The 26,343-nt window shown below is 42.3% G+C and overlaps 1 protein-coding gene across 3 annotated transcripts in view; it reads left to right on the top strand.

The window, feature by feature from the left end:
* The window catches only part of PLXDC2 (plexin domain containing 2), a 968,372-nt gene that overhangs the window by 648,371 nt on the left and 293,658 nt on the right, over nucleotides 1-26,343 (top strand). For all 3 annotated transcript variants that reach the window (XM_029588733.1, XM_029588732.1, XM_029588734.1), the window contains 2 exons: nucleotides 13,653-13,775; nucleotides 23,407-23,525. In XM_029588733.1, the coding sequence (XP_029444593.1) occupies nucleotides 13,653-13,775; nucleotides 23,407-23,525 (242 nt within the window). The remainder of the gene's footprint in view (nucleotides 1-13,652; nucleotides 13,776-23,406; nucleotides 23,526-26,343) is intronic.

Below are 26,343 nucleotides of genomic sequence, written 5' to 3'. Positions count from 1 at the left end.
AACATGGTTATTGTGGGAGGGAGAATTGGAGGAGGACAGGGAGAGAGATGAAATCTAGCTATGAGTGGTTAGAGAGGCAAAGGAGAGAAAAATGTAAATAAAGAGATAAAAAGTGAAAGATCAATGTCAGAGACATATATAGGAAAAGACAGGAGGAAAGGGAAGAATCAGAAAATGGAAAGGAGACCCTGGAAAAAGTTAGAAGACAGACAATATGAAAGCAGAAAAGAAAGACTGGGACCAAAATAATTAGAAAAATTAAATGTCTTAAATCACAAAGGTAGAAAAAAAATTTTTGTTTTCTGTTTTATGATTGGAATATGTCAACTTTTGAGATTGTGTATCTCTGATATATTTGGGCCAGATTATAAATCTTACACGCGCGGGGTACATTTGTGCGCGCTACCCGGGCAGACTATATTTACAGAACTGGAGGTACAGGATTTATATTGAGGTTCTATCCCATTCTGTATAGACCTCAGACTTCATTGGTGTTGTCTAAGCTTCCTTGGGATATGGGGAATGGAGGGGGGAGGGCAGTGATGGCACTAATAGTGGGTTTCTGAAGGAACCTATTCATAACCTTCAACTCCCTATAGGAGATGAGTGTCCCACAGCTAGGATCACATCACTTTGCCTCCATCCCTCCCATAATTGGAATGCACTCCTACAATTTCTATGATGCTGCAAATCATACCCCTATGCATAACAGCTGATGGCTTACCACACACGTTTTGTCTTTTTACAGATCCTACCAGCTCGTTCTTGGATGATGAGGAGGAAGAGGTACAGCACTCAGCCCTTCCTGCTGATGCAGCTGTGGTGCCGGCTGAAGATGGTCCCGCTGCTGTACCACCTGCAGCGATACAGCAGCCTGACCCCCACCCAAATGACATCCTTGAACCTCTGCCTCAGCAGGCCTCCCTTCCCATCCCCACCACTGTACGGCCTCCATCTCAGTTTCCTCTAAGGTCACAAGTCCTGATGGTGACTAGCCATTGCTGGTGGAGTGAAGCGAGCCTCTCACTGGGTGCTTCCCCCTGAATCTGGCTAGCATCCCATGACTTCGGAGACCTGCCTAGACCTGTCCAAATGATGGGGGAGGATATCTGCGAGATGCAAGCTGACCTCAGGAGCCTCAGGGCTTCTTTTGAGCTAGTGGACATGAGGCAACTACAACGGCCACAAGCCCCCTTAGACCAGCAGTGCCTGTCCTCAAGAGGGTCCTGGGGCCTTTTATTTATGTAAATATTTATGTCCCTAGATTTTTCCACCCCTACCCCATTTTTTATTTAAAAAATTTGTACAAAGTTTTAAAAGTTTTTATATTTTTATAAATTTTTATTTTAATTAACTTTTGAGTCTGTCCCTTTATGCATGCTATGTATCATGTCTTCTCTGAGTCTAGCCCCTTTGTAGACAACCCACTGCACTCACTCTCACACCCATACATTGGCCTGCATGTAGCTAGGCGTGCAGCTTTTCCTCTAACCTTTATCCTTCACTCGTGTACTCTTTGAGCTGCCTCATATTAGATTCAGTTTATTTGGGTCTCCATTCTAGTCCTAGCTCCCCTGAACATTTTTGCTATAATGGGCTCAATTCTACAGAATTTAAAGTCATCACTTAGATCTTATCTCCTTAAAGTTCCAGAGATGTGAATACCTTGAAGCCAGAAACAATATTTAGACTATAGAAGGATACATCTTGTCTGCTTCACCATGGCTAGCATCACACAATGGGGAGATAAGGAGATGAAATTTTTCACCTTCTAGCAGAGAAGAGGTATCATATAGATGTGCAGATAGGATTCTTTTCAACAGAAGCTGTCTGCATCAATCTCCCACAAGCCACAATCCACATCCATCTCCCACAGCCGGTTATGTGAATGAAAGTAATAGAGCACCAGTTTAGACTTACTCCATAGTGATGATGGATAACCTGGAGTTCAACAGATAGTTGATGTAATTACAGACCCAATCTTCACTTTCTCTCTGTTGACACCATCTCTTCTCTCAGGTAGGGGCCAGCTAACCATGACAAGGATCTCAGCTTACTACTGAAAATCTCTTCATCACCATGCCACACTAACAACTCTTGAAGCCCCACATGCCATTGGAGGTCTGACTGTCAGTACAGCAACTCCCCCAGGGCCTCTGTCTTCTATCAGACATGTAGGCAAAAGCAGTATTTGAAGGCTGTCTCATTAAAAATCCCAGCTGTGAGCTATCAAGGACTCCTAGATGTTACTGCTATATTGTCCTCTCACCCACCTGCGCCCCTGGTAATGGAGAATGACCTAACAAAGCAGAATGAAATCATCTGAAGCAAGGTCAGAACTGTCAGCTCCTTCAGCTGTTTCTCATACAGATATAAATTACACTAAATGGAGTATGTAAGTTAGATACAGCAAAGGAGACATTTCGAAAGTCATGCCTTGAAGTCTTCTACTGTACAGAGCACATATAGTAATAAAGATGTGTGTATTTTGGTGTTTGAAGGGCCTCACCATCTCTAATTAAATGCTAGTTATATAGTTGAAGAATTAAGGCCAAAAAAAGAAAGAAAAAGGCTTTGGATAATGAGTTAATCATACATGCATGCCTTGGATTCATTACTCCAAATATTTAGCATATTGGTCAACTCTGCACACTCATATAAGAAAATATGTGTATACCACTACAAATAGGTACTAAATGTATATACATCATATATAAATTTACACATTTACAAACTATACACTAAAAATTACTGTGTATTTTATAAAGATATACATGTTAATTTTATGAGGCCAATATTCAATAAAAGGTGGATTTTAAGACCTGCGCTCAGGCACACATGTGCATGCATATGTTGGCTTGCTCCAATGGACGTGGCCATATTATAACATACTTACACATATGTGTGTATATTATAAAGTCAGCTATATGCGTGAACATGTGCTCTCCGTTTTATGTAGACATGGGCATGTGCGTGCAAATGCCCATGTCTACCGCATAAGCGGGGAACATTTTATAAGGGGTGCGCACTGAGATTACTTATCCTTTTTCCAGTTTGTTCCCAGTTCCCCCAGTGTTAGGACTTCCTAAACTCCCTAGTTTTAAAGTCTCCCTTCTCCCTTGTTAGACCCGACCCTTAAAACCCCACCAACTAGCCCTGATTATTTTATTTTTTGACTTACACTTTAGCAATAGCAGAAGTAAATTATGCAATGGGGACGCCCGGTGCGCGCTTGTGCATGTAAGTATGTACATGCACATCTCTTGGTCTTCCCCCGATATGCCCACACCCTGCTCATGCCCCTTTTTTAACTTTTTGATTTGTGCGTGTACCAGGAGATATATGCATACACGGGTGCTTCTTAAAATCCACATGGCATGTGCCAGCCTGAGACTCGCACATATCTCCTGGCTTTGGCGTGTGTAGAGCTTTTAAAATTTGCCAGTAAGGCGGTTAGTGGACAAATTATCAGGCTAAAGTTAGCTTGATAAGTTGTCCAGTATATTCAATGGGATAAATGTCCCTCTGAACATTCCTGCCAAACGTTATTTGGCTACATATAGCTGGAAAACTAAAATACTTATGCAGCTATGTTTGAATATGGCTGGTTAGATTTATTAGTTATCCAGCTTTGTGTGGCTTTAGGGAAGGACAACCCAAAATATCTACACAATGCAGGGATCCACAATGGAGTCATCACCCTGGAAAAGGATCTAGGCATCATTGTGTATAATATGTTGTAATCCTTTGTTCAGTGTGCAGCAGTGGGTAAGAAAGCAAGTAAAAGGCTAGGAATTATTAGGAAAGGAATGGAGGGTAAAACCGAGAATATTATAGTTCCTCTGTATCACTCCATGATGTGACCATGCCTTGAGTATTGTGTGCAGTTCTGGTCACCACATCTCAAAAACATATAGCAGAATTAGATAAGGTACAGAGAAGGGCACCCAAAATAATAAAGGAGATGGAAACATGCCTCTGAGAAAAGACTAAAGATGTTAGGGTTCTTCAGCTTGGAGAAGAGAAGGCTGAAAGGAGAAATGGCAGAGGTCTATAAAATAATGAATGGAGTGGAATGGGTAAACGTGAATTAGTTATTTACTCTTTCAAAAAGTGCAAAAACTAGGCAACATGCAATGAAATTACTAGGTAATACATTTAAGACAAATAGGAGAGAATTTTTTTTTATTGAATGCATAATTAAACTCTGGAATTTGTTGTTGGAGGATATGATAAAAGCTGTTAGTATAGCTGGGTTTATTCCTGGAAGAAAACTATTTTTAAGGTAGGATAAGTAGCATATAATCTATACATTTTTTGGGATCTGCCAGGTACTTGTCAGAAACAGGATACTGGACTTGATGGACCATTGGTCTGACCCAGTATGGAAAAATCTTATGTTCCCGTGTACCACCATCTCAAAAAGGTTTCATGATTCTTTTGCTGGTAGAGTCATTGATACCGAGGTACATTTTATAAAAAAGTACGAGCGCGTACTTTTGTTCGCGCACCAGGCGCAAACAAAAGTACGCCGGATTTTATAAGATATGCGCGTAGCTGCGCATATCTTATAAAATCCGGGGTCAGCGCACGCAAGGGGGTGCACATTTGTGCACATTGCGCGCACCGAGCCCTGTGCGCGCTGCCCGTTCCCTCCGCCTCCCCCCACCTTCCCCTCCCTAACCCACCCCCCAGCCCTATATACACTCCCCCTTCCTTTATTCTCAAAGTTACACCTGCTCGAGGCAGGCATAACTCGCGCGCGTGGGCCGGCCTCCGGCACGCCAGGTTCCGGTCCGGGGGCTGGTCCGGAGGCCACAGCCACGCTCCCGGAATGCCCCTGGGCCAGAACCATGCCTGAGGCCACGCCCCCGGAACACCTCTGGATGACGCGCCTCTGCGACACGCCTCCTCCAGGAAAGCCCCAGGACTTACGTGCGTCCCGGGGCTTGCGCGCGCTGCCGAGCCTATGCAAAATAGGCTCGGCGCACGCAGGGGGGGTTTGGGGTAGGTTTTAGGGGGTTACCCGCGTAACCCTTTGAAAATCTACCCCACCATGGTTCACTTATTCCTACTAAAGTCCTTCCTTCAGCTGTGGAGATTACTCAGGTGTTTGTGGGAGAGAGAGAAGCTGCACAGGATACCCTCAAATAGGGAGGGCAATTTTCAATAGCCGTTTACCTATGTAAATAGGGTGTCTGAAAATTGTCTCCCACCTATCTCCCATATGTGAGTGAAAGTATGCACACTGTTCCACTTTTACCAGTATTATGTGTTGGCATTCCCGGAGCGGAGTTAGGCTGACAATTGCTGCCACACATGTAGTTTTGCATTTTCAAAAACTACATGCCTTGATTTCTTCTGAAGGAGTGCCAGCCGAGAAAGCAGGTGCAAATGTCTGTGGGTACTTTTTCCCTTACCAATTTTCCAAAGAAAAATATGCTTGTATTTCTCCCTTTGAAAACTGGTACAAAGTTTTGAAAATGGTCCTAATAGTGTCAGATCAAGAAAGTCCAGTTCATATCACAATTCTGGCAAACGATTATAGGATTTATGGAAATATAGCTTACTATCCTCAGACTAACATCTAAATGGAACAACAGTACCTTAGGTGTTAATGTAATTTCAGCTAGGGTGACTGGACCACATTATCACCATTCAGTCACACCACTCACTCTCCCCTGAAACTCTTTTTAGAACTAAGTATTGCTAAGTATTCAAAGCTAACCATCTTATAGGGTTATTCATCAAAATGTGTTATGGCATTAATGCCCATGATAACAACATAATACATGCATTAAATGCATAACACATACGATATTAATGGTATCGCATTGCATGAATGCAAATTTTTCATAGAGGTGGGATTGGGGAGGGCTCTGGGTTGGATTAATGAAAATGAGAGGAATATTGGACTGTGTGATAGCATAATGCATGCTACTGCATATTTTTAATACCCTAGCTTGATAGTACAAATTAGGGATGTACAGAGGGACTGCATAATTTACATTCGGTATTCGTATTCGTCAGGGGGCAGATACATTGCATTTGGCAAGGGGGGCCCCCAATCCATTCATGCATTCCATTCTTATTCGTTTCCCGGCTAAAATTTAATTAACTACAAACCCCATCCTCCTGACCCCCCAAGACTTGCCAAAAGTCCCTGGTGGTCCAGCGGGGGTCCGGGAGCGATCTCCTGCACTCGGGCCATTGGCTGCCAGTAATCAAAATGGTGCCGATAGCCTTTGCCCTTACTATGTCACAGGGGCTACCGGTGCCATTGGTCGGCCCCTGTCACATGGTAGGAGCACAAGATGGTGCCGGCCTTCCATTGCTCCTACCATGTAACAGGGGCCAACTAATGACACCGGTAGCCCCTGTGATATAGTAAGGGCAAAGGCTATCGGTGCCATTTTGAATATCGGCAGCCGACGGCGTGAGTGCAGTAGATGGCTTCCGGAACCCCGCTGGACCACCAGGGAGTTTTGGCAAGTCTTGGGGGGGGGGGGTCAGGAGGGTGGGAGTTTTGTTTAAATTCGCTCCTTTAGACGGCCGAATAATTTGGTGAAGATTCGTTGTATTCGTGGGAAATCACGATACGTTTCACGACACAACGAATACAATGAATCTGGCCCTATACGTTGCAGATTGCCAATACGTTGCAAATGAATGTACACCCCTAGTACAAATACAGCCCATCAAGATAGGGTGAGAGAGCATTGTAGAAATCTCAACTTTGTGAGACTTTCCTCACTCCAAATGACATCAAATCTTCACTAAGGTCTACTGTCCATTTTGTATGTCTCACTCTGCAAATGAAACTGGCCCCCAAACCCTAAAATACCACCAAAACCTCACCTTGAGTTATTAGCTGGTCCTCCTATAGTGATATAAATAGTGGAATACTGTGACACCCTCCCCAGAGGCTCTCTCTCAGCACTTCACTACTTGCAAAATACAAGCACTGCAGGGTACTAAAACTTTAACATACCCCTCAATGCTACCTATGCAAAGTGTGTGGTGCAGTAATTCTAAAATTATCATAAACACACCCCTTTTTCTTATCACAGGCATTATCCATGCGAATTATAGCATTTTGATGAATCTAGGGAGATAAGTAAGTTAGCCGGATAAGATTTATCTGGCTAACTGACAAGGGATATTCAGCAGCACAGCTATACTGCTGAATATCCCCATAAAAATTGCTAGTTCGCCGGAAAAGTCTTATATGGCTAACTTTAGACCTGCTATTGAGCGGTTCTAACTTATCCAGTTAACTTAAACAGATATGTTTAAATATTACTACTTATATGGCTAAGTTAACCAGATAATTAGCTCCTGCCTGAAACTCACATTTCCTGCCCACCACTTATCCAGAAAAATACTAATCCAGATAATGTGGAAACCATTAAATGCAGCCATATATTCAGCCACCACCACTTAGCCAGATAAGTCCTTACTTCTCTGGCTAAGTGGTGCTGAATATCAACCTCTATATATTTAGCCCATGGTTTAATATAGTAGATGCTGCTGGATCTAGAGTTTTTGTAGCACGGGAATGGATTAGATAAATACAGGGTAATTAAATAGCTTTGGAAATTTCCCTCTTTTCATTAGTGTGCATGCTTACAGCATCTATGCACTACCAGGCTGTTTTTATAACACATGCACTAAAATATTTTCTGCATTAAATGGTGTCATTTTAGCATGCATTTTAATATTTTTAGCAAATGTACATTCAGAAATGTTTTGTGGGTTAGTACTTAATCCCTAATGTACTTATTTCCCCCCCCCCCCCTTTCTGTCAACCTTGTCCTTCCCGAGCAGATTATAGCCCTCTATGGCCATATTCCAGATGTGGTACTTATTGAGAGACCAAACTGGTAGAGAAAGAGAAAACAGAACTGAAATATATCAAATCTACAGATTTTACCTGCATAAATCTGGCCTTTTAAATATATCCCCCCACAAACACACATACCTTGGGTAAATGTGTCCAAACCACATTTTTGTGTGAACAGTTCCCCAGACAAAAAGAGGTTGGATTGGAGGCATGGAAAAGTCAGTCTGTTCAAAATGCAGGCCAAAGTTATCTAGATAACTTTACCCAGAGAGCAGAAAGCTGGTCCAGTTAAGTTCCACTGAATATCTGGGTAAAATTATCCACATAATGTACCCATGCAGCAGGTTTTTTAATATGGAGCAATAAAATCTAATTTAAAAATCTAATAAAATCTAATTTAAAAATCTAATTAAAAAATCTAATAAAATCTAAATTAAAAATCTAATACAATCTAATTTAAAAATCTAAGTAAATCTATAGCTCTAACACTAAACTTTCAAAAGGGAAACTTTGATAAAATGAGGAAAATAGAAAAAAACTGAAAGGTGCAGCTGCAAAGGTTAAAAGTGTTCAACAGGCATGGACATTGTTTAAAAATACAATCCTAAAGGCGCAGTCTAGATGTATTCCACGCATTAAGAAAGGTGGAAGGAAGGCAAAATGATTACCTTCATGATTAAAAGGTGAGGTGAAAGAGGCTATTTTAGCCAAAAAGAATCCTTCAAAAATTGGAAGAAGGATCCATCTGAAGAAAATAGGATAAAACATAAGCATTGTCAAGTTAAGTGTAAAACATTGATAAGACAGGTGAAGAGAGAATTTGAAATGAAACTGGCCATAGAGGTAAAAATTCATAATAAAAACTTTTTAAAATATATCCAAAGCAAGAAACCTGTGAGGGAATTGGTTAGACCATTAGATGACCGAGGGGTTAAAGGGGCTGTTAGGGAAGATAAGGCCATTGCAGAAAGACTAAATGAATTCTTTGCTTCCTTGTTTACTAATGAGGATGTTGGGGAGATACCAGTTCCAGAGAAGGTTTTCAAGGGTGATGAGTCAGACGAACTGAACCAAATCACTGTGAACAAGGAAGATGTAGTAGGCCAGATTGACAAACTAAAGAGTAGCAAATCACCTGGACCAGATCTGGAAAGGAATACCATGAGTGAGGTTATCTAATTTGCGGACAATACAACATTATTCAGAGTAGTTACAGCACAAGTGGATTTTGAATCATTACAGGAGGACCTTGCAAGACTGGGAGATTGGGCATCCAAATGGCAGATTAAATTTAATATGAAAAGTGCAAGGTGTTACACATAGGGAAAAATAACCCTTGCTGTAGTTACATGATGTTAGGTTCCATATTAGGAACTACCACCCAGGAAAAGATCTAGGCATCATAGTGGATAATACTTTAAAATCGTCGGCTCGGTGTGCTGCAGCAGTCAAAAAAGCAAACAGAATGTTAGGAATTATTAGGAAGAGAATGGTTAATAAAACGGAAAATGTCATAATGCCTCTATATCGCTCCATGGTGAGACCGCACCTTGAATACTGTGTACAATTCTGGTTGCCGTATCTCAAAAAAGATATAGTTGTGATGGAGAAGGTACAGAGAAGGACAACCAAAATGATAAAGGGGATGGAACAGCCCCCCTAATAGGAAAGGCTGAGCAGGTTAGGCCTGTTCAGCTTGGAGAAGAAACTGCTGAGAGGGGATATGATAGAGGTCTTTAAGATCATGACAGGTCTTGAACAAGTAGATGTGAATCGGGTATTTACACTTTCGATTAATAGAAAGACCAGGGGGCATTCCATGAAGTTAGCAAGTAGCACATTTAAGACTAATCGGAGAAAATTCTTTTTCACTCAACGCACAATTAAGCTCTGGAATTTGTTGCCAGAGGATGTGGTTAGTGCAGTTAGTGTAGCTGGGTTCAAAAAAGGTTTGGATAAGTTCTTGGAGGAGATTAGTCAAGTTGACTTAGGGAATAGCCACTGCTATTAATTGCATCAGTAGCATGGGATCTTCTTGTTGTTTGGGTAATTGCCAGGTTCTTATGGCCTGGTTTGGTCTCTGTTGGAAACAGGATGCTGGACTTGATGGACCCTTGGACTGACCCAGCATGGCAATTTCTTATGTTCTTATGTTCTTAAAAAGCACAGATATGAATACAAACATTTTTTCCTAAGTAACTATAAAATTCTCACAAAGCTCAAACAAACCCATTCTCAAAAATGCTAAAGAAAACTCCCTCTACCACATGGCCATGTTGCAGTAAATCTGCCTGCATCCAGGGTACACTTTGCAAACATTTTCTTTAACATGCGTGATATCAAAGAGCATGACAAACAATGAAAACAATCGAATTCAGCAAAAACTACTCAGAATTTATAAAGATGCAAGCCAAACAGTGCAGAGCACTCTCTGTATTGCTATGTCAGTCTTATGGGGCTCACTTCACTTTCATCCATCATTGTCTTATTCTGCCTTATGATTCAAAATATATTTTCAGCTGTTAACTTGGGGGAAGAGGAGGGCAATCATGATAGACTCCCCTGGAGCTTGCAGTCAACAATTTTTTTTTCAAAGGTAAATGCTTCACTTAGTTTTCCTTTGGAAATCCCACAAATGTACACATTGACGCAAATGCAAGGTATGGAAAGTATGTTCAGAAATATGAATATGCAATCTCCAAGCACACTTTGCCTCCTCTGACCTGTCCCCACTCCTTTTTATATGTGGGAAAAAGTATGTGCAGTGTGGGCAGGCTACATACGGTATATTTACCTGCAAGGGAGAGGGGCAATAATCAAACATATTTTTACATGGGTACACATAGGTTTACCCACATAAAACTATTTAAATATTAGCCACAATAAGTCTACTAAGAAGGCATCCAGGGGTTTGCATCTGTCTGGAATCTTGAAACCTAAGTGACTTTAGAGAGCTTTTACAGGTAGCCTTTCCACAAAACTGGGCTCCAGAGTTGCACAGGTCAGTCCAGTGTAGCTTCTGTTTAGGCTCAAATGCAAAAAGCTGGAAACCAAGAGCCTATGTTGCTGTAGTGTGGGTCTATAATTTCGGTCTCCCACTGAATTTACTGAGCTAATGTTATCCGGGTAAAGTTATTCAGATAAGTTTAAATTTAACCGGCTCTATTCAGAATATAGTTGGTTAAGTAAAACACACAAATAAAAAAACCTTTTGATTAAGCAGGCCTGATCCGCCCTCCCCCACCCTCTAAACTACTTAAAAAGAAGTCAGAGCATAGCATTCAGTCCCGCCCCACCACCTCCTAAAATAAAAAAATAGTAGTGGCCATAGTGGCACAAGGCACTTCAGCCCCTGGATATTCACATTATAATTCTGACTCTGGGGTACCCCCATCCCAAACTTCCTACCCATCCAGATCCCCTATTCACATCCTCCCACTCCATTCAGAATCCCCCCAAACCTGCAAGGGCTGGCTGAAGCGATAGAGCTGAACCTCCAGCACTTTCCAGCACAGCTCTGACAGCAACATTGGTGGTTGAGTTCTGGGAGGGGCAGGAGGCTGCTTGGAGTGGTCCTGGATGGGTAGGAAGGGTGAGGGGAGAACAGGAGGCAGCTCAAAGCCAGAACTTTAATTTTAATATTCAGGGGGTAGGGCACCTTAGCCCCCTGTGGCCACAATTTTTTTTTTTTTTAATTTTGGGAGGTGGCAGGGCAGGATTTTAAGCACTATGCCATGATTGCTTTTAAAGAATTCGGGGAGCTATGGGGTAAAGGGAGGTGGGAAATCAGACACGCTGACCAAAAAGATCTATCTATTTATTTATGTATTTAATAGTAGGGATGTGAATCGTTTTAGGACAGAATTTATCGTTATAAATCGTTAGAATCATGAGCCGGCACACTAAAACCCCCTAAAACCCACCCCCGACCCTTTAAATTAAATCCCCCACCCTCCCGAACCCCCCCCAAATGACTTAAATAACCTGCGGGTCCAGCGGCGGTCCGGAACGGCAGCGGTCCGGAACGGGCTCCTGCTCCTGAATCTTGTCGTCTTCAGCCGGCGCCATTTTCCGTATGGAAAATGGCGCCGGCAGGAGATCGACTGCAGGAGGTCGTTCAGCGAGGGTTCCGGCGCCTCGCTGAACGACCTCCTGCAGTCGATCTCCTGCCGGCGCCATTTTCCGTACGAAAACGATTCGCGGCGGGAAATCGCTCCCTGACCCCCGCTGGACCTCCAGGAACTTTTGGCCAGCTTGTGGGGGGCCTCCTGACCCCCACGAGACTTGCCAAAAGTCCAGCGGGGGTCCGGAAGGACCTCCTGCCGTCCAATCTTTTCGTCTATGGCCGCCGCCATTTTTCGGCGCCATTTTGGAAAATGGCGCCGGCTGAAGACGACAAGATTCAGGAGCAGGAGCCCGTTCCGGACCGCTGCCGTTCCGGACCGCCGCTGGACCCGCAGGTTATTTAAGTTATTTGGGGGGGGGTTCGGGAGGGTGGGGGATTTAATTTAAAGGGTCGGGGGTGGGTTTTAGGGGGTTTTAATGTGCCGGTTTTTCGATTTTTCGATTTTTAACGATTTTTAACGATTTTTCACGATATTTTACCCCCCCAAACGGCAACAATACGATTCCCTCCCCCTCCCAGCCGAAATCGATCGTTAAGACGATCGAGGACACGATTCACATCCCTATTTAATAGAACTGGCTAATTCTGAATATAACCAGTTCAATTTAAAATTATCCTGGTAGCTTTATCCATGTGCTGTATATTCAGTGGGAGACTTCGATGTCCCTATTGCTTTTAATGGATTGTGGGAGCTGGGCAATGGGGATGGGACCTGCTAGCCTGAAAGATTTATTTTGTTTGCTGAGTTTGTTTGGGTTACCTAGTTATATTCACACTATAGCCAGTTAACATAAAAGCTGTCTGGATACACAAACTCAGATGACTTTAGGACTACTCTGTACCATGACCAGCCTTATCTTGATTACTTATCTAGTTAACTCTGAATATCAGTAATCCATGACAATCTCAGAATGCTCCCAGTTTATCTGGATACATTTTATCTGGTAATGACTTACCCTGATAAAATTTAACCACTTAAAGGGGTGGGAAATTTAAACCTCAGTGTTTTTAGGAGTATATTAAAAAGCCGGATAAACTCCTTTGAATATGGACCTCTTCATTTTTTGTTGGGGAGTCAGTGCAATTCAGTTGGCTTCCATCTGTCACTCTCCTCATCGTCTTTAAACTTCTGTCAATGTTGGATCTGAACTGTTCACCTATGTACTTGATTCCCTTCTCAGACATATTTTTTTTTTTTCTTTTTGAAGTAACATTTAAGAGGGCAGTTTTCACAGCCATTTTCCTTGGAGTGATCTGAGAGTAACTTGGCTGTATGGAAATTACTTTCCTTCAATGTATCTAACAGTAAGTGTGGGTTTCTATAGCATGTTTATGTTTAGCAGGAGTCTAAGGAGGCATTCCTTAGACTCCTGATCCTTAGATGCGTTTAGATCTGGGGAGGAAAATAATGAGTGTAGTTTGCATTTTCAAATCTGCATGTATTGTTTTCTATTGAAATTTCAAGATGCAAAGATGCAAAGTTTGTGGATGCTTTGTACCCATGAACAATTTTCAAAGGGAGAGAGTGCATGTACTCATGTGCTTTCCCTTTGAAAATTAGGAATGATTTTGCTCTTGGGTAAGTGGCTTGAAAATTGCTCCCTAAAAATGGTAATTGATTATGTTTGTTTGTTATGTTTACAGACATCACTAACCCTCTGTCAATGTTTATCATCATTGCAGGTTTTATTTATACTGGGGAAGTTGTACATAGTATGCTAACAGCCACACAGTACATAGCACCCTTGATGGCAAACTTTGATCCCAGTGTATCCAGAAATTCAACAGTCCGATATTTTGACAATGGTATGTAAAATTCCTTTATAAATGACCTAATTATGAAGAAAAAGCTCATCTTTATATTGCTTGTTTTAGTGATGGAAGATCTGATTCAGATCAGAGCAATACTTTTCTCCCACACAAGGCTTGTGACAGCCTACATTAACGTTTACAATAATTGGCGTGATTTTTCATCCCAGTAGATCACATAATTAAAGAGGTATTTTTTTTTTCCAGCATCTCCCATTGCTTTGCAAACTATCGGGGTTATTTTCTAAAGGCTTATCGCACGTGATACAGCCGTATCGCGTGCGATAAGCCTCTATCACATGCAAAAAGGACCTTTTTGCGTACGATAGCATGCAAATTCGATTCGGGGCGGAGTCGGGGTGGGGAGGGGCTGAGTCGGGGCAGCGAGGGGGCAGAGTCGACGGTGTCTTTGCTGGCGGCGATAATGTTACTAACATTATCGGCGCCAGTAGCACACTCAATAGCGCCACCTTTCACGGTGGCGCTATTTGGTGTGAAAGCCGGCAGCTGGCTCACTGCAGCTGACGAAATTGCACCGCCATGTTGCAAAGGCTGCAGGCTTTCACAGGCCCACCTCCCGCCCCCCATTTTCGCTGGATTCATCATTCTGCGAAGAATAATGAATCCAGGCCTATGATGGCTTTGATCATTTGCTGCTTTTGCAAACATAAGAATGAAGCCACAATGGGGAAAATCCCATAGATAAACAGATTTTCTTATCACTCTGCTGTAGTTCATCAGACTATTTGAGATGTGCATTCATTTTGAACAGGCCATTTTTGGTTTGTATTGTGAAATCCAAAACAAATCAACAATGGCCCCGAAAAGCATAAAAGCTTTCTTTTTTGTTTTGAAATATAGTGCTCGCTGTTTCCAAATAGTGTGCTTGATTTCCAAAACAAAGGCAAATAAAATAAAATCTATTACATGAAATCTGGTGAAAAAAAAACAGGCTGAAAACAAATGTCATGAACTGATCTGAATATTTTGGATGCTGTGTCACAGCTAACTTGCTCGTTGTGTACTTGATTCCTGTTATAAAAACATTCTTGAGATCAAGACTGTAACGATGTGCTTACAACAGAAGGTGATACTTCAGAAATTCAGCACCCAGTGCTGACCAGTAATCTAATCTAATTTCTAGACTTTTTACATGCCTTTCTTCAAGAAAGTACACACAGCATGTAACAAAACAATAAATGCAAATCATAATGCAGATCATTCAGGAGTATCATCTCTGTTGATGCTCTCTCACTTTATTAAACTACAAATATTATTCAATTAATATTTTCTATCTACTGTCTCGATTTATTGATTACACAATTTAATTTCAAAGAAAGTAACTTGTTCAGAAGCTTTTATAAAATGATCTTATAAATTCTGCTTTCCTGTTCACTGTCTTTTCAGACATCTCTTCTGTTTTTCATTTCCTAGAGATTTTTTTCTGTGGCATATCTCCTGCAAATTCTCACACATAGTTCACTACTTTTTCTTTTCATTTTATGGCCTATTTGCTAGGCCGTGGTAAATTCCTAGTGGATTCCTTAAACTGCAGCACATGGGTACTGCTGCATAGTGAATTTTATGGTGATCCCCTCAATGTGTGCTGCAATAGCTGGGAGATCTGGATGCTAACGGCCATAGGAATGCACAATTGTGGCCCTGACCTGTAATCTTCAAAAGTGTTGGTAGCCTTCCAATTATGAGAACCTCTCCCTGCCTTGGCAGCAAAATCTCTATTTTATTATTATTATCTATGTATACAGTCTACACAATGTTGGAAAGATATATATCCAAGGAATATTGACAATCTAAATTAAAGAATTCATAAATACTACAAATATATGTTAATTTCCAACTAAGTAAAGCACACTAAAAAGGAGGGGGAAAATGTTTTTTTAAAAAAGAAAAATAATAAACATACAAGTGAATTATCAATGAAACTCCTGTAAATGTAACATACTATCGTAGCAATTTTCAGAAGCCATTTACCCATGTTACACTTAACATGGATAAAACCTATTTCCTATTTAATGGCATATATAGTTGCAGTTTTCAAAATTCCACTTACATGGATAAAGTACTGCATTTATACATATAAAACCCAATTTTAAGTGTGTAAATGCTTTTAAAGTCAGGCCCTTATTGAATAGCCTGGTTATGTAAAAATTAGAAGATAACACTTCCCCAAGCACCAACTCATGATGTAATAGTGGCCTTTGATTGTCTCTGCTCCATAAACTCCTCAATTGCTCTGACTCAACAAAAAGGAAAACTGATTACCACCATACTGAATGGGCAAAACACGTAAAAAATAAATGTGCCCCAAGAGAGACAAAGCACTGCTGAAGACTTAAAAAGATATTTGCCTACTCTGGGTTGCATTACTCATGTCTAGATAAATTCTTACCTTCTCATCATATAATATAGTTTTTGTTGTGGAAAGGGGCCTCAGAGCATGATCTCTACCTGGTAGGGTGGCTCTAGTGGCCTCTTCAGCAGTAGACTCCAATAATGCTGTCACATCAAGACAATACAATGTCAGATCCCCTTTTTTGAACTCCCCTACCAGGAGGAGTCATTCTTTTAAAAGTTAGAACATAATAAAGCCAAGAGATTGGGGCAAATACTTTAACCAGGCACTTGAGAATTTAAAACTATGGGGTAGATTTTAAAAGGTGCGCGTGCTACCTGGCGCGCACACATGTACGTCCAATTTTATAACTTGCGCGTGAGTGTGTGTGTGTGTGTTCACGGATGTGCCAAATGACAGGCACAGTGACAGAAGTGTGAGTGTGTGATTTAGAGCCTTTGTGTCTGAGTGAGGGTGTGTGAGCAAGGGATTTTGTAAGGGTGTGTGTTTGTATATAAAGGGGTGTGTATAAGTGAGAGAGAGAGCCTATGTGCATGGGTGTATGAGTGTGCAAAAGAGAGAAGGAGCCTATGTGAGTGTGTGTTTGCCAGAAAGAGATGGAGCCTATCTGAGGGTGCATATGTGTGCAAGAGAGAGAGAGCCAGTGTAAGGGCGTGTGTTTGAAAGAAGGACAGAGGGAGCCTGTGAAGGTCAGGGTGACCAACTGTGATAGAGCAAGCCTGTGTGTCAGTGCATCCATTGAGAGAGAAGGAGTGAGTTTATGAGAGAATAAACGTGTGTGTATATGAAAGAAGAAAGTTTGTGTATCCCCCTCGCCTCCCTCCACTCCCCAGTAATCCATGATAATCTCAGAATGATTGAAAATCAAAAGTTCCCAGGTATAGAGAGTTGGAGGTTTTTAAATCCTTAACTATTGGGTGTTATTTGATTAGTTTGTTGTTTTTAAATATTTTATTAGTGGTTGGGAAATTTAATAAAGTTTGTAAGAGAAGAGCAACCAAAATGATAAAGGGAATGAAACAGCTCCCCTATGAGGAAAGACTAAAGAGGTTAGGACTTTTCAGCTTGGAGAAGAGACGGCTGAGGGGGGATATGATAGAGGTGTTTAAAATCATGAGAGGTCTAGAACGGGTAGATGTGAATCGGTTATTTACTCTTTCAGATAATAGAAAGACTAGGGGGCACTCCATGAAGTTAGCATGTGGAACATTTAAAACTAATCGGAGAAAATTCTTTTTCACTCAACACACAATTAAACACTGGAATTTGTTGTCAGTGGATGTGGTTAGTGCAGTTAGTGTAACTGTGTTTAAAAAAGGATTGGATAAGTTTCTTTGAGGAGAAGTCCATTTCCTGCTATTAATTAAGTTGACTTAGAAAATAGCAACTGCTATTACTAGCAACAGGATGTATGATGGAGGTGAGGTAGCTAGCATGTTAGCATGTAGCTTCTGTGTAGGAATCTACTGCAACTTGGTTTGTTTTTTTTCCATAATAGGAAGTGTATTGGTGTTTTATGGTCTGGTGTAATATTTGCAGAGTTGCCTTTTTATGAGGAAGGTTGTTACTGTTTGAGTGCTGGCAGTTTATCCTGTTTTTGTCTGGGAAGTTTACCATTTTGTAATAGTAATTTAATGTATGCATGGCTTTCTGAGGTCCAAGCCCACAATCAATACATGTTATCATAGGCCTCATACCATGAGATCAAGATGGATGATCTGAAATGTATGCAAATTAATGCAAATGAGGGGAAACAAAAATGCCTCCTTGTGATTCCTCCCCCCCCCCCCCCCAAGTACTCAAGTCACAGTGTCCAGTCATGTTCTGTGGAAAAGTTGGCAACCCTAAGTATAGTCTTCTACTGTGATGCCATCCAGAAAACCCTACAGATAAGGAAACAAGACACTTGGAACCTATATGGTATAAGGCATATTATAATGCATGTTGGGAGTGGGTAAGCCTTCAGATACCTATGAGTAAACTGAATTATAATTACAATGTTGTAAACTTCCCATTCTTGAAACAGCACTAATTGCCAGCACCCAAATAATAGCAACTTTACATATGAAAAGACAACACTACAAATATTACACTAGGCCATAAACACTAATACATCTCCTATTAGAACAACCAGGCTACTATACCAAAATTCCCTACACAGAAACTATGCATTAGAAGAATATCTCATCTCAATAACATATACAGAACAGAGGCATACCCTCACCAATTACAAAATAAGGAGAAAATAAAGTAGAAATAGAAATGTGCTGACAAACGCTGAACTAGAAATAACAACAAGCCAGACTCTGTATGCAGTGCAACAATGTAAAAACAGAAGCATCCATTTGTCATAAACCATCAAACAATAAAATCAAGAAATATAAAACATCAATCATAATAGTAAAACCATAATAATAAAAAGAATACATATGTCAAAACATCTGACAAACTGAAAGTCCAATAATTAAAAGCTCATATAAAAATTTCCCCAAATACCAACAAAATATTTCAAAACAGCAGACACTTCAGTTAACACTCAATATTTAAAACTCATAAGGATTAAAAAAAACATTGTCTTGCTCTCTGTACCTGGGAAATTTTGATTTCCATTCACCGTGAGATTGTTGTGGATTACGTTCTATTGTTCAATTCTCTGTTTATTGTTTAATGTAATGCCGTACTTTTTTTGTTCAATACTCTGTTTATTGTTTAATGTAACACCTTACCAGCGACTGTTTTGTTCTATGGAAACCGACTTGATTCGATATGTATATCGAGAATGTCGGTATATAAAAACCCTAAATAAATAAATAAATAAATTAGTGGGGGTACACACACACACATACATACATATGTGCTCATATCCAATGATCCCTCTCACTTATTCACATGCTCACTCATACATACACACACAATGCTCACACATACACTTCCCCTCTCACTAACACATGTTCCATCCCTTTCTTTCTCACACACATATGCTCTGCCTAACAGAAGCAGACACACACTTACATGCTCTCTCACTCACACATACATGACATTTCTCCTTAACACTTCTTCTATATCTCAGTCTCACACAAGCTCACTTGCTGCCAGAGGTCCTGCCAATACTTGTTTTTCATTTCTTTGGCCTTTCACACATAATGATGGCTCTACCGAATGACGGTATATAAAACTCAACAAATAAATAAATAAACAAACAAACAAACAAACAAACATGCTCTCTCACACACTTCTTTTCATACACACACATGCTCCCTGTCGCTCACATACAAATGCTGACACATTTACTCCCTCTCTCACACACATGCTCTCTCTGTTTCTCTCACGCACACACACACACACACACACACACACACACACACACACATAAATACGCACACATGCTGTTTCTCTTATACACACACAAACACAGTATCTCTCTCGCTCTTACACAAGCTCACTCATTCTGGTCCTCTCTTTCATTTTTCTTCAGCTGCTGGTGGTATAGGTTCCCCCAGTAGCCCCCCATGCCTTGCTTCTTTTTTTCTTTGGCTGTCAGTAGGCTGGGGTCTGCTGGTGGCCTTCTGCCCAAGTCATCAGTGGGGCGATCTCCAGAGATACTTGTCGGCTTCTGGTTCCGCCCTGATGGTTGATGTATGCCACCGTGGTGGCGTTGTCGAACATCACTCTGACTGCTCTGTTCTTCAGTCTGTGAGCAAAGCGAAGGCATGCCAATCGGACTGCCCGAGCCTCTAGACGGTTGATGTTCCACGCGGACTCTTCTCTGTTCCACCACCCTTGTGCGGTGAGTCCTTCGCATGTTGAACAGAGGTTTATCTGCACATTTTTTGTGTACCTGTTGAGCTTAATAATATGCGGCAGCAATATGCGCTTAACACAACAGGCGCTTAATAATATGCGGCAGCAATATACGCTTAATACAACAGGCGCTCAATAATAATAAGCGGCAGCTATATACGCTTAATACAACAGGTGCTTAATAATATGCGGCAACAATATGCGCTTAATACAACAGGCGCACAATAATAATATGCGGCAGTTATATACGCTGAATAGAACAGGCGCTTAACAATAATAATATGCGGCAGCTATATACGGAAAGACGGACCATCTGTTCGTCCTGCACAGCGGGAAGAAGAAAGGTGAAGTGGCCTCGCGGCCCACCATCGCCCGCTGGCTTAAAGAAGTTATCAGAGCAGCTTACGTGGAGGCTGGGAAGTCTCCGCCTCTACGAGTCAAGGCTCATTCTACCAGAGCACAAGCGGCATCCTGGGCGGAATCCAGGATGCTGTCGCCTGCAGAAATTTATAAAGCAGCGACATGGTCCTCCCTCCATACCTTCTCCAGGTTCTACCGTCTGGATGTCCAGGCCAGGGAGGACTCAGCATTTGCGAGGGCGGTACTACATGGTCCTCAGGCAGCCTCCCGCCCAGGCTGGGAGTAAAGCTTTTGTACATCCCATTCGTTCTGAGTCAATCTGGCTATACGCCAGGAAATGTTGAGATTACTTACCTGATAAAATGGCGCCGGCCGTATGGCAACACGATTCGACTGCAGGAGGTCGTTCCGGACCCCCGCTGGACTTTTAGCAAGTCTTGTGGCGGTCAGGAGGCCCCCCCAAGCTGGCCAAAAGTCCCTGGGGGTCCAGCGGGGGTCCGGGAGTGATCTCCTACGCTCCTGCCGTCGGGGGACAAAAAAACAAAATTGCACCGGCGCTACCTTTGCCCTGTCATATGACAGGGCAAAGGTAGCGCCGGCGCCATTTCTACAACGCACGGAGGTCCGAGAGTAAAAGATCACACCGGGACCCTTCCTCTGGACCCCAGGTAATTTAAGGCATTTTGGGGGGGTTCGGGAGGGTGGGGGATTTATTTTAAAGGGTTGGGGTGGGTTTTAGGGTTGTTTTAGTGTGCCGGTTTTCCCGCCCTCCCCTTTCCCCCTCCCCCTTCCCCCGATTTACGATTTTTTGACGATAAATCGGGGGAATTGTTATTGTATCGCGGCTCTAACGATTTTTGACGATTTAAAATATATCGGATGATATTTTAAATTGTCAAAAAACGATTCACATCCCTACTAATCTATGTTATACATATTCATTATGAATACCTAAAAAACAGTCTGGCTAAGTGTGCCTTCAGGACTGGGTTGAAAAACATGGTCTTAGAATCCAGGCCAAAGTTTATTCTGCAAAAAGAGTGCAAGGAGAGAAGGCATGAAAATAGGAGGCCTACAATGATGTATAAGATAGTGGGAGGAGTGTGAAACTTAGAACAGAGGTACTGAGAGAGCACAACCTGGAAAATTAAGGCAAATAATGAGCAACTAGGTCATGGATGTTTTAATATATATACAACTTATGTCCGACTAAACATTTGAGTGTTATTTCTCTAGGAAATTATCTCGTTTAAACTAAAAACAATTTACATTACTTCAGCCAAAACTATACAACATGAACAAACATCGATTTAGGAATCTGGTAATAAAAACTATGACATTGTGCAGTATACAGTGGTGGGGACATAAATTTGAAGAGAATAATGCATTGGTTGATCTAACAGGAAATGTTAAATATAGAGGCAGGTATGTATGAAAAATATAGACTTCCAATTATGTGAATAGTATAATATATTAACATAGAGAGAAGGAATGGATTATTGCCTCTGGAGGCCATTGTTCCCTCCTAATTATTCCTGTAAAGCAATAATTTTCTGCTATTGGAAAAAAAACAAAAGGCTATATGTATGCACTTTTACTATTCAGAATAATTATAGGAAAAGAGGTTTTCATGTTGTCATGTTAACTATTGTCTTGAATAGTTTCTATTTTACCAAATGTTGTGCTTCCTGAATGCAATTGTTTTGTATTATCCCTTTAGTATCTGTTGATTTCATTCTAAAGAATGAGTAAGAAACTTTTCATATACTTAATTTGGTAAAGAACTCATTCACATCTGTTTCTTAATATGAATGCATGAGTGTTTTTCAGTCAGCAATCCTGTTAATAAGCAAAATCTAAATGTGATCATACCCATAATGGGTTAAATAATATAGAGTAGTCTTGGTTAGGGATGTGAATCGTTTTAGGACGATTAAAATTATCGTCCGATAATTTTAATATCGTCTTAAACCGTTATGGAACACAATACAATAGAGATTCTAACGATTTATCGTTATAAATCGTTAGAATCGTGAGCCGGCACACTAAAACCCCCTAAAACCCACCCCCGACCCTTTAAATTAAATCCCCCACCCTCCCGAACCCCCCCCCAAATGAGTTAAATAACCTGCGGGTCCAGCGGCGGTCCGGAACGGCAGCGGTCCGGAACGGGCTCCTGCTCCTGAATCTTGTTGTCTTCAGCTGGCGCCATTTTCCAAAATGGCGCCGAAAAATGGCGGTGGCCATAGACGAACACGATTGGACGGCAGGAGGTCCTTCCGGACCCCCGCTGGACTTTTGGCAAGTCTCGTGGGGGTCAGTAGGCCCCCCACAAGCTGGCCAAAAGTTCCTGGAGGTCCAGCGGGGGTCAGGGAGCGATTTCCCGCCGCGAATCGTTTTCGTACGGAAAATGGCGCCGGCAGGAGATCGACTGCAGGAGGTTGTTCAGCGAGGCGCCGGAACCCTCGCTTAACGACCTCCTGCAGTCGATCTCCTGCCGGCGCCATTTTCCGTACGGAAATGATTCGCGGCGGGAAATCGCTCCCTGACCCCCGCTGGACCTCCAGGAACTTTTGGCCAGCTTGTGGGGGGCCTCCTGACCCCCACGAGACTTGCCAAAAGTCCAGCGGGGGTCCGGAAGGACCTCCTGCCGTCCAATCGTGTTCGTCTATGGCCGCCGCCATTTTTCGGCGCCATTTTGGAAAATGGCACCGGCTGAAGACAACAAGATTCAGGAGCAGGAGCCCGTTCCGGACCGCTGCCGTTCCGGACCGCCGCTGGACCCGCAGGTTATTTAACTCATTTGGGGGGGGTTCGGGAGGGTGGGGGATTTAATTTAAAGGGTCGGGGGTGGGTTTTAGGGGGTTTTAATGTGCCGGTTTTGCGATTTTTAGATTTTTAGATTTTTCACGATTTTTCACGATTTTTCACGATATTTTACCCCCCCAAACGGCAACAATACGATTCCCTCCCCCTCCCAGCCGAAATCGATCGTTAAGACGATCGAGGACACGATTCACATCCCTAGTCTTGGTAAATTGTTATTATAACATAATTGCAGATATACCTTTACATCTTTTTGGGGATTTTCAGGCACTGCACTAGTTGTCCAATGGGATCACGTACATCTTCAGGATAATTACAACCTGGGAAGCTTCACTTTTCAGGCTACGCTGCTCAGTAATGGACGAATAGTCTTCGGATACAAAGATGTAAGTAAGTCAAAAAACTATTTGCAATATAGTATATGAATCAGTTTGAAAAAATACAATATCTCCTTATTAGTAAGTAAGTTATACTAAAATGGTTCATTCAAGTCATGTGCAATAGCTTCAAGGCACATTTTTATCATTTCAAATATGTGAAATAAGTGTTCCTTTACTTGATTGCTTAGCTTAGGGCGATACACATATATGGTTCTTGAGTATATGTGGCAGGTTTTATTGGTGTACATAGAATATATGAACAATTAAGAAAAAAAAGTTGACAGAACTTAGACTGTCATCTTGGGAATCTGGTTACCATGATTTGGTTTTGCCAACTAGAGGAATGCACTGTTCTATCAGCAATTCATTGTTAGTCCTTATGTCAAATCTGATTAGATGGTTAGGACATTTTGCTTATAGTCAGTTCAACGTCATTTATATTTGGTGATCATGACCTGTTTAGATAAAGTCAGTGGTACTTTCCATAGCTCTGCACATGTGCTTGGATGTCATCACCATATGTTGGTGAATCACATTTCTCTTTTGACTCCTGTTTTAATATTTTAGCATAAACATTTTCAAGCAGCTGAATTCAAAGCTATCCTACTCATTTATTGCCCCCCTCTCACCGGATTCCTGCTGTGTCTTCTAATTTCCATGCAAGGTTCACCTTCAGAAAGTGACTGTTTGTGTTTATAGCTAGAAAGAACAGAAAAAATTTAGTTAAAATATCTAAGACTGACCACTTTTGACTATAAACAGCAACACATGTAAACATTTTGTCATGACAAAGTGTGGATAACTTTCAAATAGCTGCGTGTGTGCCCATATACACATGTATATGGATGTGAAAATCTATTGTACAAATCTCATTTTTGTGTGAGTTTCCTCACTCCAAAGGACATCAAATCTTCACAAGAGTGTACTGTTCTGTTCATACTGTTACACGCGCTGGCCGCAGCAGACCCATGGCTCGGCCCCCTCACCTCTTTCAAAGTAATCCAGCATCTGGTCCCTCGTCTGGCGGCTGTGGGCTGCCGGCCCCATCCTCGGACTGCCTCTGGTGCTTCCGGCTCTGCTGCAGCTCCTGATACTCTGCGTCGGGCCTCTCTGTGTGGCCCGTGGAGAGACGCCATCCCGACCAGTGCTGTGCCCCTCCCTAGGCGCGCACGCGTGCACAGGTAGTCTTTAAATAGGGCCCGTGGCGGGAACCTGGCCGTGGCCCTGGATGATGCTCGGGCTCTGCTCTCTCAAATAGCCTTTGCAACAGGTCCCCTCGCTAGTCAGGTACTCGTTGTCTCTTCAGTTACTGGTTCCTGATCCTGATTGCCTTCGTTCCTGTTTCCTTGATCGTGTGTTCCTGTTCCTTCGTCTCTCCTTTGGATTGCTGACCTGGTTTGACCCCTGCATTGCCTGACTACTCTGTTGCCTCTCTCCAGTCCCGGACCTCTGCATTGCCTGACTACTCTGTTGCCTCTCTCCAGCCTCGGACCTCTGCATCACTTGACTTCGCCATTGCTTCTCTCCAGCCCTGGACTTCTGCTTCGACTGACCATCCTTTTGACTCTCTCCTCATCTAGACCTCAGCCTTGCTTGCCACTGCTTCCAGAGTGCCACCAGCCCTGATCCCAGCTTGCTTAAAGACGCCTCTTCAGCCTTTGTCCTGGACGTGGTTCATTCAGGCTTTGGCCTGCACTTGCTCGGGTGCCCTCTGTCAAACTGTGTTCCTATTGGACCCCTGGTCTCCGGGACTCTGCCTTGTCCAGTACAGACTGATACCTAAACTAGTTGCTGCCTCTGGGCTGACCTCGATCCACCCATCTATGATCACTGACAGAGGCCACCTAAGTGCAGCCAGCCCCAGTACCCAAAGGCTCAACCCGTGGGGAACGAGGGCTGGTATTGGTGAAGTGTCAGCCGGCCTCTGTCCATCAGCTCTCTCTGCCTGCCGATGGTGGGGACCTGTAGGATCCCTCATATGGGTAGCGTTAACCGTGCCTCGGCCCAAAGGTCCACCTCCGGTGCAGCATGTACATCTAACTCTGCATGTGAAAGTGGCCCCTAACCCCTACACTACTATAAACCTCACCTCGAGTTACTAGGTGGGCCTCCTATAGTAGAATAAATAGCTGCTTACTATGGTGCCACCCCCAGAGGCTCTCTCTCTCTCTCTTTGTCTTTCTCTTTCTCCTACCTCCTCCCCTCTCAGGGCCCTCCCCCAATCCTCTCCAGCTTAAAAATGCCCAAATCACAATTTACTTTATGGGCATATCATACAGCTTAATGCCAATGAAAAAAGTATAGTTATTTTCGGCATTAAAACTGTGCGATATGGCTTCACGAAAGCAGCCCACTTTTACAAAAATCCTGCCCTGACTCCTCCCCCTTTTAAAAATTAGCATTGCACCATGCATTATGGTGCTTAATGCATGTCAAAAGGTCATAATGCGAGTTGGAAAATAACCCCCTTAGCCAGCTAAGTATCAATTTATGACTTATCTGGATAAGTTACATAACTTTTCCGTTTAAATGTCACTATATATCTGGATAAGTTGGGACTTGCCCAGATAAGTTTTGATTTCAAGATTTAGCCAGATAAATCAGAATTTATCCAGATAAATAATAGTACATTTTAAAAGCCGCATGCTGATTTTATTACATGTGTGTGCCAATGCTTACATGTTATAAAATCCAATACTCATGCGCACATGCACACCCAATTTTATATCGGCACATGCATGTGCGCATGGATGTCCAGTCACACAAGCGGGGGGTGGGGGGGGACTTTTAGTAAAAAATATGCGGTGACATGATCGGGCCTACC

Source organism: Rhinatrema bivittatum, chromosome 2 (assembly GCF_901001135.1).
Source record: "Rhinatrema bivittatum chromosome 2, aRhiBiv1.1, whole genome shotgun sequence".
NCBI classification, from domain to species: domain Eukaryota; kingdom Metazoa; phylum Chordata; class Amphibia; order Gymnophiona; family Rhinatrematidae; genus Rhinatrema; species Rhinatrema bivittatum.
This window is presented reverse-complemented; position numbering and strand designations above follow the sequence as displayed.